We start from the raw sequence: 15,715 nt of genomic DNA on the forward strand, positions 1-15,715 counted from the left end.
GGTATGTGGATTCCTGGGTGACAGCTGCCACTGGGCGCAGGTGATAAAACAGCACATTTCATTCTGCGGACATCTGATAGTACAGCCAGCTCCGCAGAGTCTGGCAGCACTGGGCCCAACTGAAACTGGATCACACACCGCAGCAGGAAGGAGCGGGCACAGGGCTGTCTGAGCGAAGCCAGATAACAACTGGTTCTGGGCTGCGATTCCCAACTGGAGGGAGAATAGTGGAATCCAACTGAGTTCACACACAGAGAGTCCTGAGTAAACCTGAAATATTATAACTGATGATTATAAGTTGTATTAACACCATTACTAAATGTAAACGGGATGCTCAACATTATTCAAACCCCTAAAACACTTATCTTATGTATGTGAGTCGCTGACTTGATCTAAAATAGCCCAATGGAATTTCTTGAGAAGTAGGAATAGCAGTTCGGTCCTTAAAGGGATAGTTCACAAAAAAAATGTATTCACTCGTTATCTACTCACCACTATGCAGATGGAGGGGTTGGTGTTTGAGCATCAGGGTTAGGTATAAACAAATCCAATTAGTCCGTAAGCCCTGACATTCAAATTCAATTTGAAATGGCGTCATTTACACCATGTTTTTAGTCTTAATGTCCAATTGTATTGGATTTACAAGGAAAACAATTTAACATCGGCATAGTGGTGAGTAGATAATGAGTGAATTTAATTTTGGGGTTAATTATCCCTTTATTATATCTAGTATAAAGTGTGCGTTAGAAGAAAAGGGCTGGCTGGCAGTGGGTTGTGTGCACGGCTCACCTGGGGGTCAGCAATAAAACCACCAAGAGCTTCCCACCAGAGATGGCGTCAATAGCGAGTTCTTGTTCAAGTTTTTGTTTTTGGTGGTTGGTACAGAAAGAAAAAAAACGCACTCTGGTTCTACTCGGAGGCCTTATCACACCTGAGCCACTTGATATTGTTGATTGATAAGCCCCGCCCATTACCAGCCAGCCAATAGAAGACAGGAACAACTAATATGATTATTAAAGAGAATAATGCTCAATGTAACACAATGCTACACGAGTCCGATTCAAGTATTAAGAACAATCAAGTTTCACTACCCAAGAAAAGAAAATGAAAACACAGCATCCACTCAAAGTTAACTACAAACATGACACTTTTATTGAGCTTTTTCCTGAATCAGATACAGAAACAAGAGATTGAACCATTTTGTTATTTTTTTGTTTTGTTTTTCTTCTAATCGGGGAATCAAGTTCTATACATAGGCATGCTGCGTCACTGCACAGTCACAGCTGTGGAAACCAGTATCACCCCTGTCAGCTGCCCCACTGGAACAGTCTGAAGGCAACACAAATCGGGAGAGGACAAGCAGGGACGTGTCAAGCCCAGGGAGGATGGGTGTTTGAACAGGCTGCCCAGGGATGACAGATATAACATATAGAAATTTTGTGCAAATATCACCACAGTCTATTTGATTTTAAACACAGAGACGATACCAGTCGGAAGATTCTCTTTTTTTTTTTTTATTCCCCTCTTGTCTTCAAACTAACTGAGGAAGTTATTATTAGGTCCAGTGTCGTTGGCATTTTGTTCCTATTTTGGACCGTTTCCCCCTGACTTGAATCTCCTGGCTTCTCAAGAACCAGCTCTCTTTTGTGTTTAAGAAAGCACAGACATTAATGTGTGTCATTTGATATACACAGAAATTATGATTGCTGTCACATGACCTTTTACATAAATAGAGTTAGTATTCAAAAGTACGTCTGAGAAAGGTCTTACATGTAGAAATGGTGATAAGCATGCACAGATAGGTAGTTGACAAGTGCAAAATCTACGAAGTCACATGTTATTCTTTTTTTTTTTGTACTTCACATTGAGTGAAAACATCACAAGAATTGACCCCTCCCCCCCCCTAAGCTCCAGAGTTTTGTCTCATAACTGCCGACCATCCAAAACCCTGAGGGACAGTTCTCCTTCATGGGCGGCGACTAACGGATCCAGGGCCCGCAGCCTGTTTCTGAACCAAACAGAGCTCTCTTTGGGCACGGAGCTGGCCTGCTGACCAGTCCTATTTTAGAATAGCTATTGGGTAAGACATAAACATACAGCAGCAGTGAAGAATTGACCCTTAATCTTTTCTTTGTCGAGGGCTGCTGTAAGACAAGGGGTTCAGCGAAATGACTATTGATGGGCTTCAAATGGATTCTGCCCTCTCTGCTCTGTTTATTATAATTGTCTCGCAGTGTAAGTCATTGTTTACTGCATGAAATGCCAAAAAGTATTCACAGCCGTTGTCATTTTTCAGAAAACATGAAAAGTAAGTATCCCGCAAAGAGTGGACCACTGTCTTGACCGAGAACACAAACACACTGTAAATCCCTATAAGTGATCATGTATCATGTATTTTCCTGAAAATGAATCAAACAAAAAAAAAAGCATATCAAGTGTTGGCAAAACATATCCAAAAATGCTAATTAAAAAAATTAAAAGACACCAGCAGGATAAAAAGCATAATGTGACAGTAAGCAGTGTTTGAACACGAAGCAAACCATTTAAAAAAATACCCCAGAATAAAAACAGTTTGCAGTAGTCAGTTCTCCAGTGGGTCATATGACACTGGTGTCTAAACTCGGCCTACAGTTTAAAAAAAAAAGTAAACAAGCAAGCAAAGCTTTACACCACTACTATGTACACAGCTTCTCGGGTGAAAGAGAGCGCTGGTGTCACAATGGAGGGAACGGGTGTGAAACAGAGACACCAGTGAAACAGGAGTCCTTCTTGGCACGTGGACTTGAGCTACAGCCGACCACAGAGAGACAGGAGGAGGAGGAGGAGTGGGAAAGAGGAGGAGGGGGAGAGAGACTCTTCACCAGATAAAGAAGACAACCCCACAGAGAAGAGCAGCACGGCCACCCCCACAGAACACACAGCAACACACACGGGACAGACCAGGGAGGGAGCCATTTTCTCCCACTGTTTGGAGGCCGAGTGACGGAAGTCCCAGAGATCTCAATGTCGCATGGACCCCCCACCCCCCTCCCTTCTCCCTCTTTTTGCATTTGATCTCGTCCTTTCCACCTTGCACTGTAAATCTGATCTCTGTGAGGCTATGGGATATCTCCGCACACCAGCCGCAGCCGCTCTCTATATATAACCGTCCCCTCACTGTTTCACTGCCGTCTGCACCAGGGTTTCCGCATGCAGTTCTGTGCCTCGCTTGGAAGCCGTGCGAAAGGAGTAGTTAGCACCAGAGCGCAACCTTGACTTTGAAATCCCAACTCCACCCAACCACCAACTCCTGACACGCATAAAATACACAACACTGACGTACGCGCCACACTTAAACACGGATAGAGGAACTAAGAACGGGAGACCATTTCATTTCCTCGCTCTGTTTCCTGCTGATATAAAGTGACAGTTTCTCCTGGCTGCTTCAAAAGCGCCAGTGGCCACCGGAGATGTGGGGAGAGCAGCGCAGCAGTCTGACCTAGATTCATGAATCAGTGCCTCCCCGTTGACGACTGACGCCCTCGTTGTCCAATGAGAGTCCACTCTACTCCACCGTATATATCTAACAGCAGTTCATTAGCAGCTTGTGGTCCCACTGGTCAGGTGCTCCAAGCTACTTTTGTTGTGTCTGTGGTCACTGGGAACTTCTTTCCCCAGCGCAGTTCAGGGTTTCACAGTTTGTCTTTGCAATAGTGTCCATGCAGGTGAGAGGAGTTTGGTGTCATATCCACAGAGGAGTACAGTGATGGGGAGAGAGGAAATGGGTGGTGGTGTTGTTGGTGGTGGTGGTGGGGTAGGTTTGTTGGAGGGGCCGAGTTGAGATTTTAGGGAACGAGACACGCACTCTCTCCTCTCGTATTCTACTGCACACATACACACCCACAGAGGCTGGATTCTTTTTAAGCGGGCAGTGCTCAAGCTGTACAGTTGCCCATGTGCTTTGTCTTCACCTACACTGTGGATGGATGGAGGACAGAGCCAAATTTTTCCACTTGAGCGCCAGCGTTGTGAGGCGCAGCAGAAAAGATGTCTTAACTGACAGAGAGAGAGAGAGGGAGAGAGAGAGAGAGAGAGCAGGAAAGAGTAATACATTTCACAGTTTTCAAGGATGCTTACAGTGCTCCAGTCTCAGGAGAGGAAATCAGATGAAAAAGAATACTGCATGTTTATATTTTCTGATCAGAGTCAGCGTGCGTTTTGTTTTGCGACTTTCTGGTCACACTTTGAGTTTCTAAAACCCTTCTGTAGAGATTTTTTTGTGCTGGAAGAGCTTTAGCTCTGTCCTCCATACCCTACTTTCCGCTCAGTCACACACACACTCATTCTTCATAAAAGTTGATTGGCACACAGTCAGTGTTAAAGTCTGTACACAGATTGCGATCCATGTCCGAAACAACCAGGCAGTCCCCTCATCCTGGAACCATCCCTCCTCACTCTCTCCATCTTCTTCTTCTTCTTCTTCATCTTCTTCTTCCTCTTTCCAGTCCCTGTTACTCACCACAGCTGCCTCCCTGTGTAGGTTGGAGGGGCAGAGGGCACCTAAGGAAGGAACAAATTAAGCTTGAAAATGATAAACAGTCTGAAGAGCATCATATATTCAGACATGTACAGACTGACACTGCATGCACACTGCAATAAATAAAAAATAAGCGTTTAGTAGCTAACAGCAGTAAGAGATCAGAGAAGGTGATTCAGGTTTGGCTCTCTCAGGATACACAGAGGCAAATGCTCAAACCTCTGCTCGGCTTCTGGTGGACGTTGTCCCTGCAGACATTACTCAGGGCTGTATAAAGACTTTAGGTTTTCCTGGACATTTTTGTTTGTTGGTCAGTAGCATTTCACAAAAACTACAGTACGGACTTCCGCTAAACTTAGTGGAAGTATGTGGTATGCGTCAAGGAAGAACCTGTTAAATGTTACGGTTTTTAAATGACTGAATTTTACAAAGTTCTGTGCTTTACAAATGCAATGGACCTACTTTAAGCTCACCTTTCCTTTCAAATGGATGCACAAAACTGTTCACGCAAACTAATGATATTTTAAGCAGAGCAGCTCAAAGAGAAGTCTGCTATCCCTTTGTTGACTTAATCAAAAAACCTAGCAGCAATCTTTGGGAACAGTGATGACTAATTGTCTTTAAGTCAGAAGGAGAGTTTTGCTTTAGCACTTTTGCATCCAGTGGTGTGTTGAACTGTTGTTTGGCAGTCATTCCAATCTCTCAGTGGACAGATAGCACAGTGGCTTATTTACAGGCAATGATACACAAATCAATAACAGATGAGTGACCATTTGTGACAAACGCATCATGCATGTGTCCACTAAATACAATAACCACAGGCACGTGAACATACACACGCAAAGTGATAATGCACACCCACACTCACACCTCTCCCTCATTCCTGTGCAATGGCGTACGGTCTGGAAACGCACAAATGTGCATGCAGTCTCGTCGCGTGGTCGGCTGAGAGAGTGGCGTGTAAGCGGCATGTAACCTGAGACTGGGAGGATGTACTCACCGCTCCCCCATTTAGGATCATGGTCATCTCGGTGGGCTGGTAGACGTTGCTGCGGAAAGGAGCGCTGGGCCTGGTGGCGGTGTTACTGTTGTGTTGCCCGGCAGCCGCCACCGCTCCTCAAGCCTGGTATGGAGTACACAGAGTGGCGGAGATTACTCACTATGACTCACAACATCAATCTTGGAGGGAGACACACTTGCAGTGTAATCCTGCACCACATACATTTCCTCCTGTACTTATTTCTAGCAACACATGCAAATTTCCTGATGTTCTATACTCACTTTGGCCTACATTCCTTGAATGCACTGTGTGCACATATTACGCCAGTCTGCTATAAAATAATGGATGGTAGAGTACCTGCAGTGTTCTCATCGCTGTATCCGTAGCCCTGGTTCTCCACAAACTGCCGGTGAGAGAGAGGGATATCTTCATCAAAGCTGGTCTCCCTCATACGAGTTGAATTCTGGGAGGTGTCAAAGTAATCCGGGGCAGTGGGCTGCGGTGGGGCTCTCAGGCAGATGTCTGATTCAGGTATGGCGTAGAAGATAAGCAGCAGCCAGCCCTGAGCCACCAAAGCGATGGCCAGTGTTGATCATTCCAGTCCGGGGACCTCCCCAGCAGGCATTTCCGTACAGATAGAAGCCCACCCAGGCCACCCACAGCAGCAGCGAAAGCAGGCAGGTCAACACCAGCCAAATGGCGTTGCAGCGCCACTGACGTGACTTCCCACACAGGGCCAGGGAGGCGGCAGTTAGTGCTGCCAATAGGAGTGCTAGTACGTAGCTGCAGGCTAGTGAGAAGTCCACAGGTAGGTACTGACAGGCAGCTCGTCCCTCCCGCAGCACGGTCAGAAGAAGCCACTCAGCAGCAATGATGCCCTGCACTGCACTCAAACCCAGCGCCAGGCCCAGTGAGGGCGCAGCCACCAGGGCTCCGACGCTCCTGGCCTAGCCTGCGCAGACGGACACCCTGCACTTGCAAGCAGGAGAAGCAGAGAGCAAACAGGAGACCCCAAAGGGCCCCTGCGGAGCAGACATAACGACTCATCCTGATCAATCAGGTAAGCAAAGCTCAGGGCCGAACAAGCCAAGGATGCCGAGGAGGAGCAGGAGGAGGGGTCCCACGGCGCTGCGCTTCTCAGCCTCACTGATGTGGCGTAAACGGCACAGCAGGACAAGAGCTAATAAGATGGCAGCCAGGATCCCGCCTGCAGCCACAGACTCAACAGCTACACCCCAGATGGAGTCCAGGTCGCAGAGGAGTGTGTAGGGAGGCTCAAGGCCCCAGCCACAGCCTCTTGGAAGAGCCTCAGAGTCCTCGGAGTTCTGACTACTGGCATGATGAGCAACAGTCAGCAGCAGCAGGAGGAGGACAGGGTGGAACGCCATTTCTGAGAGATCAACAGAACAGAAGGCAGAGAGGGAGATGATGAAGAGAACAAGGAGCAGAGAAGAGGCAATAGAGAGGGTCAAAGAAGTGGAGGAAAAGGGGGGAGACAAAGCAAAAAAGGAGTGAGTCATTCTGGTCATAAATGTTTGGAAGGCTACAGAACAGAAGAGAGTGATTTCCACAGTTACCATCCGCCTGTGCAGGACAATACAGACAATCATCCACTGCTGTGTTTTTAGCGAGGAAACAAAGGGCAGTAGTTCAGGCAGAGTGAATGACTGAAGCCTTCCTGAGCACAAAACACACTAAAGTTCCCTTTAACCATTTAAGGGCATTTAGGTTTCAACACTTTGAAATAAACAACACAAACATGGCTGAAAAGAAACCGACAAACCCAGAAAAGCCCAGATCAGCTGCCTTCAGTTCATCCACAAAAGAGTAAGGTCAGAGGCAGAGTGGCCACAATGCTGCTAAGGAGAGTTCAGCTGTGTTATTTGTCCAGTCTTGTCCAGTGAACCGGTGACCAGAGCACTGACAGGAGAGCTGCAGCGTCATGCATATTTTAATGAAAAAAACAAGAGATACAGAGAAAGGAACTACTGCGGACAAGCAGTTTGACTCACTATCAGGCATCTAGGCCGTCTAGCAAGGCTGGAGATGATGCACGACACGCTGCACACGCAAATACACAGCGCCTCGAGCACGAACACTAACACTTGTGTACTTTTGAGAGAAGTGTCCCACCGAAAAAAAACAACAGCATGCATTCCAAATCGATTGTCTCAGTCTACCTTTTTCTTTATTCATCACAAAAGGCAGACAGCCAAACACACACACACACACACACACACAAACACACACACACACACACACACACACAAACACACACACAAACGTTTTTCTATGCTTAAAGCCTTACTTGTCTTTCTGTAGCTACCTATGCCAAGGAGGTTGTATTTTGGTCTATCTGTAAGCAAGATGACACACAAAACTACACAACCACAATTTTTGTGGAGGGGTGGTACATGACCCCAGTAAGACCCCATTCAATTTTGGTGTGGATCCGGATCAGGATGCGGATCCAGAACAGTTTTTTCCCTTTCTTCAACACTGCGAGATCTGAATATTTTTGATTGATTTCTCAGAAACTAATGTCATGGATATTGATGAAAAACAGAAGAATATCTATATGTGTGTTTATTTTGGTGCAAATCCAATTACAAATCTGCAATGATATACATCGGGTTTCATAAGGGGACAGTTGGACCTACAGGCGGTTGCGGGGGGGAGGGGGGGATGTTCTCTACTGAGTGCCATTCTAGTTTTGATATTTAAACAAATCTGCCAGTGTCCACAAATAGACTGCACTGCAGTATTTACATACCACATGAAGGACAAGTGGATATCCCCAGCTTCCATCAGTTTAAACACACACCAGCCAAGCTACAGGTCACACACAGCCCCTCCAGCATGTAGTTTATTAAATGGGTCAGTCACAGAGAAGAAGGACAAACCTCAAGAGGACTGGTCTGATGGATCTGCAGCAAATAGACTAGAGCGGATTTTGACCGTAAGATGACAACGACTGCTCCAGTGCTGTTTTCTACTGATTTCAGCATAAGCGCTTTAAAATACCTGTACACTACCTGCTCAGATCATTCAAGATGTTCCAACTTGTATAAGCTGTACTTGTATATACCACTTATACAAGTATAATAGAGTAAAGAATATTTTGCAGGAAACACCATAGCAGTAAAAAAAAAAACGCATCCTTACACCAAGTTCTGTCATAAACTGTCCTTTGGTTTTTGCGTAATCGGTTGTGTTGTCCTGTGTTGTTTTCACAACTTGTTTCGCTGACCCCCAGTGTGCAAGAAGTCTGTTACCACAGCGTCTAAACATTCTCCTGGCGGAAAAAAAAAAATAAAGATTTGTCCATAACTCCATTTTGCTGAAATCAGCCAAGCAAAACTATATAGTGTGACTGAGCTGCTATCCAACAAGACAATTAGTATTCACAGATTAAGAGACCTGTTACATCCTTCTCTCAGAGCCGCTGGTTATATGTTAACATCAATCAGCTCCTCAGAGAGATGAGTCACCAAAAACATGCATGGAAAAAAGAAACAGTGCTGGAGCTGTATACAAACACACACACACACACACACACACACACGACAAGGGCGATAGGGGCCATGAATACACAAACACACTCACCCTCCTAATTAACTCAAACAGTGTGTTGTTTTTCTGGTGAGCCCCTGATAAACCATGGTTACGCCCCATCTCAAAACGACAGGAATAAAACAAAAGGCAGAGGGGACAAAGAGAGAGAGGCTCGCTCATCCTCAACATGTCGAGCAGACTAACTGCTCCTCCTCTGTCTTTTTTATGTCTGTCTTTGTCGCTTCCTTATTGTGACGTGAATGTAAATCACAAAGTTCAAGTCCAAGCTCTCAACAAGAGAAGAGACGCGACTTCAGCCGTTTTCACTCACCCTCTCACCCAGTTACACCCTCTTGCACAGATGGTGGCCCTGGCTGTGATCTGTCAGATGAAGGATGCACACAGAGGGCTGCCAGCGGCCACACATGATCACATGCAGCCAGTCAGCCGACGTGCAAGATCACAAATGCTCATGCAAACATGGAAGATCGCACAGGACATAACACACACCTACAGCAACACACACTGGAATCCTCTTCCCTGCCTGTCACTAATGAGTCATGGAAACAGAAAGAGAGAGAGAGAGAGATTGAGAGAGAGCCCCTGGCCTTCCACTTTGTGCAGTACAGAGGACGCTGTCGTCGTCTCATCCTCCCCATCCATCCTCACCCTCCCATATTTCTAGAAATGTTTCCCTTCTCTGTCACTCGGCTCCTTGCAGCCATTTCTGTCCGCCCCTCCACTTAGAACCCTCAGTTCTGTCAGATTTCTATGCCACCTCTCTGCCAGTGCAGCCAGAGCGCTCTCATCTTTCTGCTACATTTAAAAACGTTCTGCGGAAGACTTGCCTCAACACCTTCTCTCCCCACATTATCTCTCTCCTGTCAGCCCCCCGCGACTAATCCCAAGCACACCCCTCTTCCTTCCATTTTGGCTTCTCCTTCTTCCTTTCTTGTTCCCCTTCCTCCTCTTCTCCCCCCCCCCCCCACCCCCCCCCCCCCCCCCCCCCCCCCCCCCCCCCCCCCCCCCCCCCTCCCCGCTCTGCCTTTATTCTTGCTGTGTATCTTATGTAACTGGGAGAGGGATCCAGCTCCTGCCAGTTTCTGCTGCATGGCTGCTGTTTCTCATCATCTTCCTCAGTGCTAAGCAGCCTGCTGGCACCCGGTGGTCCATCTTAGCTTTGTATTCTGCACATCGCAGGGGTTACATGCATTCATTTTGCACGTGTCACTCTCATGCACGTTTGCACAGACTGGCACAATGCCCACGTGTGCAGGCTCCATTTGCATGTAAATATAAAATTCAGTTTAGTGGAATGTTTTATGCACGTGTGTCTGTGAAGGCAGCACGTTCACACACAAAGCTGAATTTGGCAAATATGCATCATGCATTCCTTATAGTGCTGCTATGAACACACGACAGGGACACAAGTGTGAGAGTGGAACTGTGCAGCGCTGCAGTCATTCAAATGTGTTCCAAGATCTATAGCAAGCCGTCCTGTGCAATTACAACTTCCAACAACTATCAGACATGGCGCACGACCAGATGCTGTGTAATTACCGCCGTGATAATTGGGAGGATTATTGCAATTTGACGACTCACCTCAAATCTCTTTTCTCCTAATGTTTGATTCAGACAAGGGCGATAATGGAAAGGTGTGTGTGTGTGAGTGTGACAGTGTGAGTGTGAGAGAGAGAGAGAGATAGAGAGTCAGTCTACATATCTGTGTGTAGGTATATTGATAGAAACACAGCGAGCCGGCTGTTTAGGTGAGCAGGTCATTCGTGGGTCCTGTGCTGGCATCTGCTTTCTGAAGATGCTATTTGTTACAGACCTCTTCCTGTTCTGACACTGCATGCATTAATATCTTACATCAGTAGCCGCATGGACTTACATAATGCCTTAAGTCATAATGAATTAAGCCACTCTGGTTTAAAAATGCATCTGGGCTTCAGATTAACTTTGGGGGCTCTGATTACTGAGACACCTTTCTTAAAATAAATTATAATATATCTGTCTCAAGCTCGTCAAGATTGAATTAACTGTGAATAATTGGCTTGAAGTAGCTTCCAGAGTTGGAGTATAAGGTCTGAAGCAGCATTTTAAACGGAGGTGAAAGAAAAGAGGTTCACTGTGTATCAAAAACGCCCTAAGATATATGACATATACAGCACATGCTTCCTTCTCTCATTCATATTTCTCTTTGTTTCTTTTCACTTCTGACTTCACCAGCCGGGCTTTTTAAGATGCATCCTTTCATAATGTGTTCACACTCCTAACCAGAACAGATAGGTCTCGTTCTCAGTCAAGGACACTGACAGAACATAGGGTTGTTATAAACTGAGAACTTGTGACTCGCCAGAGGAAGCCTCACCAATGCGGCTACAGACAGAGACCTCTCAGGCAGAAGATCGCAAAGGCTCGGAAATTAGATTTCAAACTCTGCATGTTGATGTCTGCGCATGACAAACCTTTGATACAATTTCTCTGCACAGATTCACTCTCATGTAATCACGTCATTATTAGTTTGATGGACTTAACGCGTGATGTCAGCCCCAATCCCTCGCAGCTGATTGTGACAGATGACAAGATGGCAGTAAAAGGGAATGAAGAAGAAGAAGGACAAGGGGAGAGGCAGTAGACGTCAGGGTATGACGTGTGATGCTAGTGAAATATTAAAAAGGAGGTGGGGGGGACAAGTTTGAGGGGGAAAAATAAGACTCCCAGACACAGAGGCAGAAAGCAGGCCCGGGGGGGGGGGGGGGGACTGAAGAGGGGTGGTCCATTTACTGCATCGGCCTCCAGGGTGTCATCATGAAAAAACTGACAGTGGAAATATTTTTCCCCAGCCTTCCTCAAACACCCCTGGCCATCCTAATTAGGCCTCATTACCATGTGACTGGGCTCACAGCAAGACCGTATGCTAATTGACTTGGCAATTAACAGTGCCAGTGTTTAATCTCAAATCCCCCCCCCCCCCTCTCTTTCTCTTTACATCAACAACCAATGGGGCGATCGGTCCGATGTGAAGGCATCCCAAGCCCACAGATCCAACCTGACACCTGAGGCACAGACCTCTGTGTCATGCGTTGAGCTTCCATTTAATATCAATAAGCGCCTTCCTCTGTAGATGAATGGAGGGGTTTGATCACAGGAGCCCAGAGAGATCAGATCGGGCGAGAGTGCGATAGTGATCATGGGAGCGAGAGAAACAAGGAGCAGCCGGATGTGTGGAGGAAGAATTGGAGCGCGCCTTATGCCGGGAGCGTGTTCGTCTGTGTTTGTGTGTGTCTGTTAGTGTGTTTGAGTGTGTGTGAGTGTAGTAGGAAGAGGGGTGAGCACATGAACACAAATAGGAAAGGAAAAGAAGGGAAGATGTATCTGCACATCGGATCATACACTCAGCTGTGTGATGGGTATGTAAAGAGGCCACACACGCACACACACAATCTTGTACTGCTCTCCTAGTGAGGACGCTCATCTGTTTAGTGCATTTCCTAGCCCTTGACCTTAACCATCACAACCTAAATGCCTAATCCTAAACCCAAACCCAAATTCTAACCCTAACTCTTAAACAACAAACGTTAACCCTCAAACAGCCATTTTGCAAGTGGGCTAGAAACAGGCACAAAATGTTCTCACTTTCCCAAAATGTCTTCACTCCGTAAGGTGTAGGTCCTCACAAATGTATCTGTACACACACATACACACATGCACAACCATCCAACAGATGGCATCAGCCCCGTGGAGATACTGTATCATCCTCTGTTCCCCAGAGTAAGCTAACTAACTCATGAAAAGCAAAGCCTGGGAATAAATAGCGCCACTGTGCAGAATATGGATTGATGATAGGAAGCAGTACACTCCAAAAATGGCCCCGGAGCTTTGTGAGTACACAAATGCTGCACTGACAGTGACTCGAGGCTCGGGTATCATCTGTCCACTGACCAATCCATACATCGACATCCATTTCCATACTAACTTACTTTGTTTAATCGGACCCAAGTGGGTATTTAAGTGCAATTTCTCTCGGTGTTAGACATCCTGCAGCGCCCTGCCTCTGCAGGCCAGCATGGGAAGGACATGTCTTGTGAAGGGACACCCTTGGTTTTTAGCTGACCCAAGTAACAGCTCAATGCAAACACACATATGGAGAATGCTCTTTTTTCTTTATTTTTTAAGCACACACACACACACACACACACACACAAACACACACCCCACCACCACCTCCTCTCAACAATGCTGGCCACATGGGAGGGTCCCTAGGGGGTTCTGGAAGAGTGTGTTTGTTTGAGGCAGCAGCAGTAGGACCATTGTTTGTGCGTGTGTGTGTGTGTGTGTGTGTTTGTGAGTGTGTGTGTGTGTGTGTTTGTGATTGTGTGTGTGATTTTGTGTGTGTGTGTGTGTGTGTGTGTGTGTGTGTGTGTGTGTGTGTGTGTGTGTGTGTGTGTGTGTGTTTTTGTGGGAGACAGGGAGATCCAAAAATAGAGAATGACATCTTACATGCAAACCACAGAATATAAGAGTGATTGACGCTCCTAAAATATCCAAATGAATTGAGGGATGAAAATGGAGGCGCAGCAGAAAGAACACCAACCATTTCCTCCTCACAGCCAATCAGACTATACATTTCGCACAGGTCAAAGTCCTCCACAGACGCGTCGTTAGTTCAGCTTTACATGATTTTGTCTAATGCCTCTCGAGGTCAAGCCCACGTGTGACAACCCCTGTGCGTAAATATGCGTTTTCCTGCAACACGTCTGCAGAACTGCGCGTCCTCTCCGCTCCACACACCTATGCATTTGGTGCATCGCCTTCATCCATGTCAGCGATGCAACTGTGTGGTGACAAGCCCCTGATACAGCCTGATCACAACACAAACCCAGATCGCCCTAGACACCGAGTTCCCCCCCATTGGGATCCACTGGAGAAAAAACAGTCCCCCCTCTCTGTCTCAATACAAATTACCCATGTATCCTCAAGGATATCACACTGCCCTGCCCCCCTCCCGTTCCTACAATCAATATCCTGAGGTCTCCATGCTGACCAGCACCTACCTTTATCGATGTAAACAAATCCGATCGTGAGCGATGGCAGACGCTGATTCGTCGGGTTTAATGGGAGAAATAATTTCAAAGAAAAAAATGTCACATTTCGGAACAAGCCGTCTTTGGTTATTTCACCCCCACATCCACATGGAGCGGTGCGCGATCAGATGATTCCTCCTGCTCCGCGCTCCCTGCCGTAGGGACCCGGTTACTCAGCCCGTCGTCCTCAGAGGCTGGATCGGCATAAATCCCGGGTCGTGACGGGTCCAAACGTTTGGGTGGGGGGGGGAAGCAGCGGGACTGTCAGGGTGGAAACGTGCCGGAGATTCTCACCCTCTAAACCCTTTGTTTAGCGGTGCGCATCTTTGACTTCCACTGCACCCAGCAACGAGGGCGCAGAAGCCAAAGTGAATACGACGCACGGGTTATCTCGCCGCGATGTGCAGAACCACAAGGTGATCTCCTCCTCCGCTCCTGCTGGTGCTACTGGGCCGTGTGTGTCGCTGAATAACCGCGCTGACGATCACTGCTCCCCGCTGCACATCTCCCGACTGAGCGCATCACCAGAACTGCGCTCCGCGTAACGTGCGTAATGGTAATCCCTCTCCGCACACAGACACACACACTCACACACAGGGAGAGAGAGAGAGAGAGAGAGAGAGAGAGAGAGAGAGAGAGAGAGATAGGGAAAGTGACAGCTCCCCAGTGACGCCACAGTGTCTGTCCTCCCTCCCTTTAACTCCTTAACTCTACCATAAATGAATTGGAGCCTGTCAGGAGGAGGCACCTTATTAAATCATTTTTAACGCTTTCTCTTACACACTCGCGAAAGGACACAAACACACACACACATGGACAGACACACGCATGATCTTGATCTCACGTCCACGAAGTGTACGCACAATTGGTATTCGCGAAATTCTGCTTAAGTCCAGCTGGTGCTGTTTTGATTTTCATTCGGTCAAGGCGCTAAATCATAGAAAATATGCCAATAGTGTCAAGTTCATCCATTAAGATTTCATTTCCGGTGGTGTCTTTCAAAATAAAGTTCAAGTTCGTTCCCCTAGCCACTGTTCTAAAAATAAGTCACCCACCGTTATTGTAGAAATATGAATACAAATCTGTTTTACTGTAGTGACAATATAAATGGATGGAAGGGACGACACTCACACGTCCACACACACAAACACACAAACGCACACACACATTTCTGTCTTTTTTTCCTCAAATTGTGAGCACAGTTATCTGCATAATGGATTCTCTAGCCCCCTAATCCTGACCTAAACCTGATTCTAAGGTTTACCTAAACCTAAGTGTAACCCTCAATCAGAAAATAGTTCACCAAAAAAAATTCCCTCAATATCTTCTCACCACTAATGCCGCTGGAGACGGGGGTGCAGTCCACAAACAACTTCTGGAGTCTCAGGGGTAAACAGCGTTCATATTCGAAACAGCCCCATTTACACAATGTTTTTAGCCTAAATGTCCTCTGATAGTTCCGTCCGAGGTGCGTTCACATATACACTGGCAAACCATCGTGGGGCTAGCCGATAGTGGACATTTACGCTTAAAACACAGTGTAAATTACCTTGT

General features: G+C 46.7%; 1 protein-coding gene across 1 annotated transcript; it reads right to left on the reverse strand.

Moving 5' to 3' along the window:
• Window positions 1-1,129: 1,129 nt before the first annotated feature.
• On the reverse strand, window positions 1,130-14,745 carry gprc5ba (G protein-coupled receptor, class C, group 5, member Ba). The gene is given in 10 exon segments (XM_053444179.1): window positions 1,130-4,539; window positions 5,517-5,615; window positions 5,617-5,639; window positions 5,874-6,107; window positions 6,110-6,136; window positions 6,139-6,424; window positions 6,426-6,536; window positions 6,538-6,591; window positions 6,593-6,906; window positions 14,132-14,745. Coding segments are annotated over 9 exon segments (1,191 nt in total). The 5' UTR covers window positions 6,905-6,906; window positions 14,132-14,745; the 3' UTR covers window positions 1,130-4,494.
• Between the last annotated feature and the right edge of the window lie 970 nt (window positions 14,746-15,715).

The sequence above is a fragment of the Pleuronectes platessa genome, chromosome 16 (genome assembly GCF_947347685.1).
Source record: "Pleuronectes platessa chromosome 16, fPlePla1.1, whole genome shotgun sequence".
Taxonomy (NCBI): Eukaryota; Metazoa; Chordata; class Actinopteri; order Pleuronectiformes; family Pleuronectidae; genus Pleuronectes; species Pleuronectes platessa.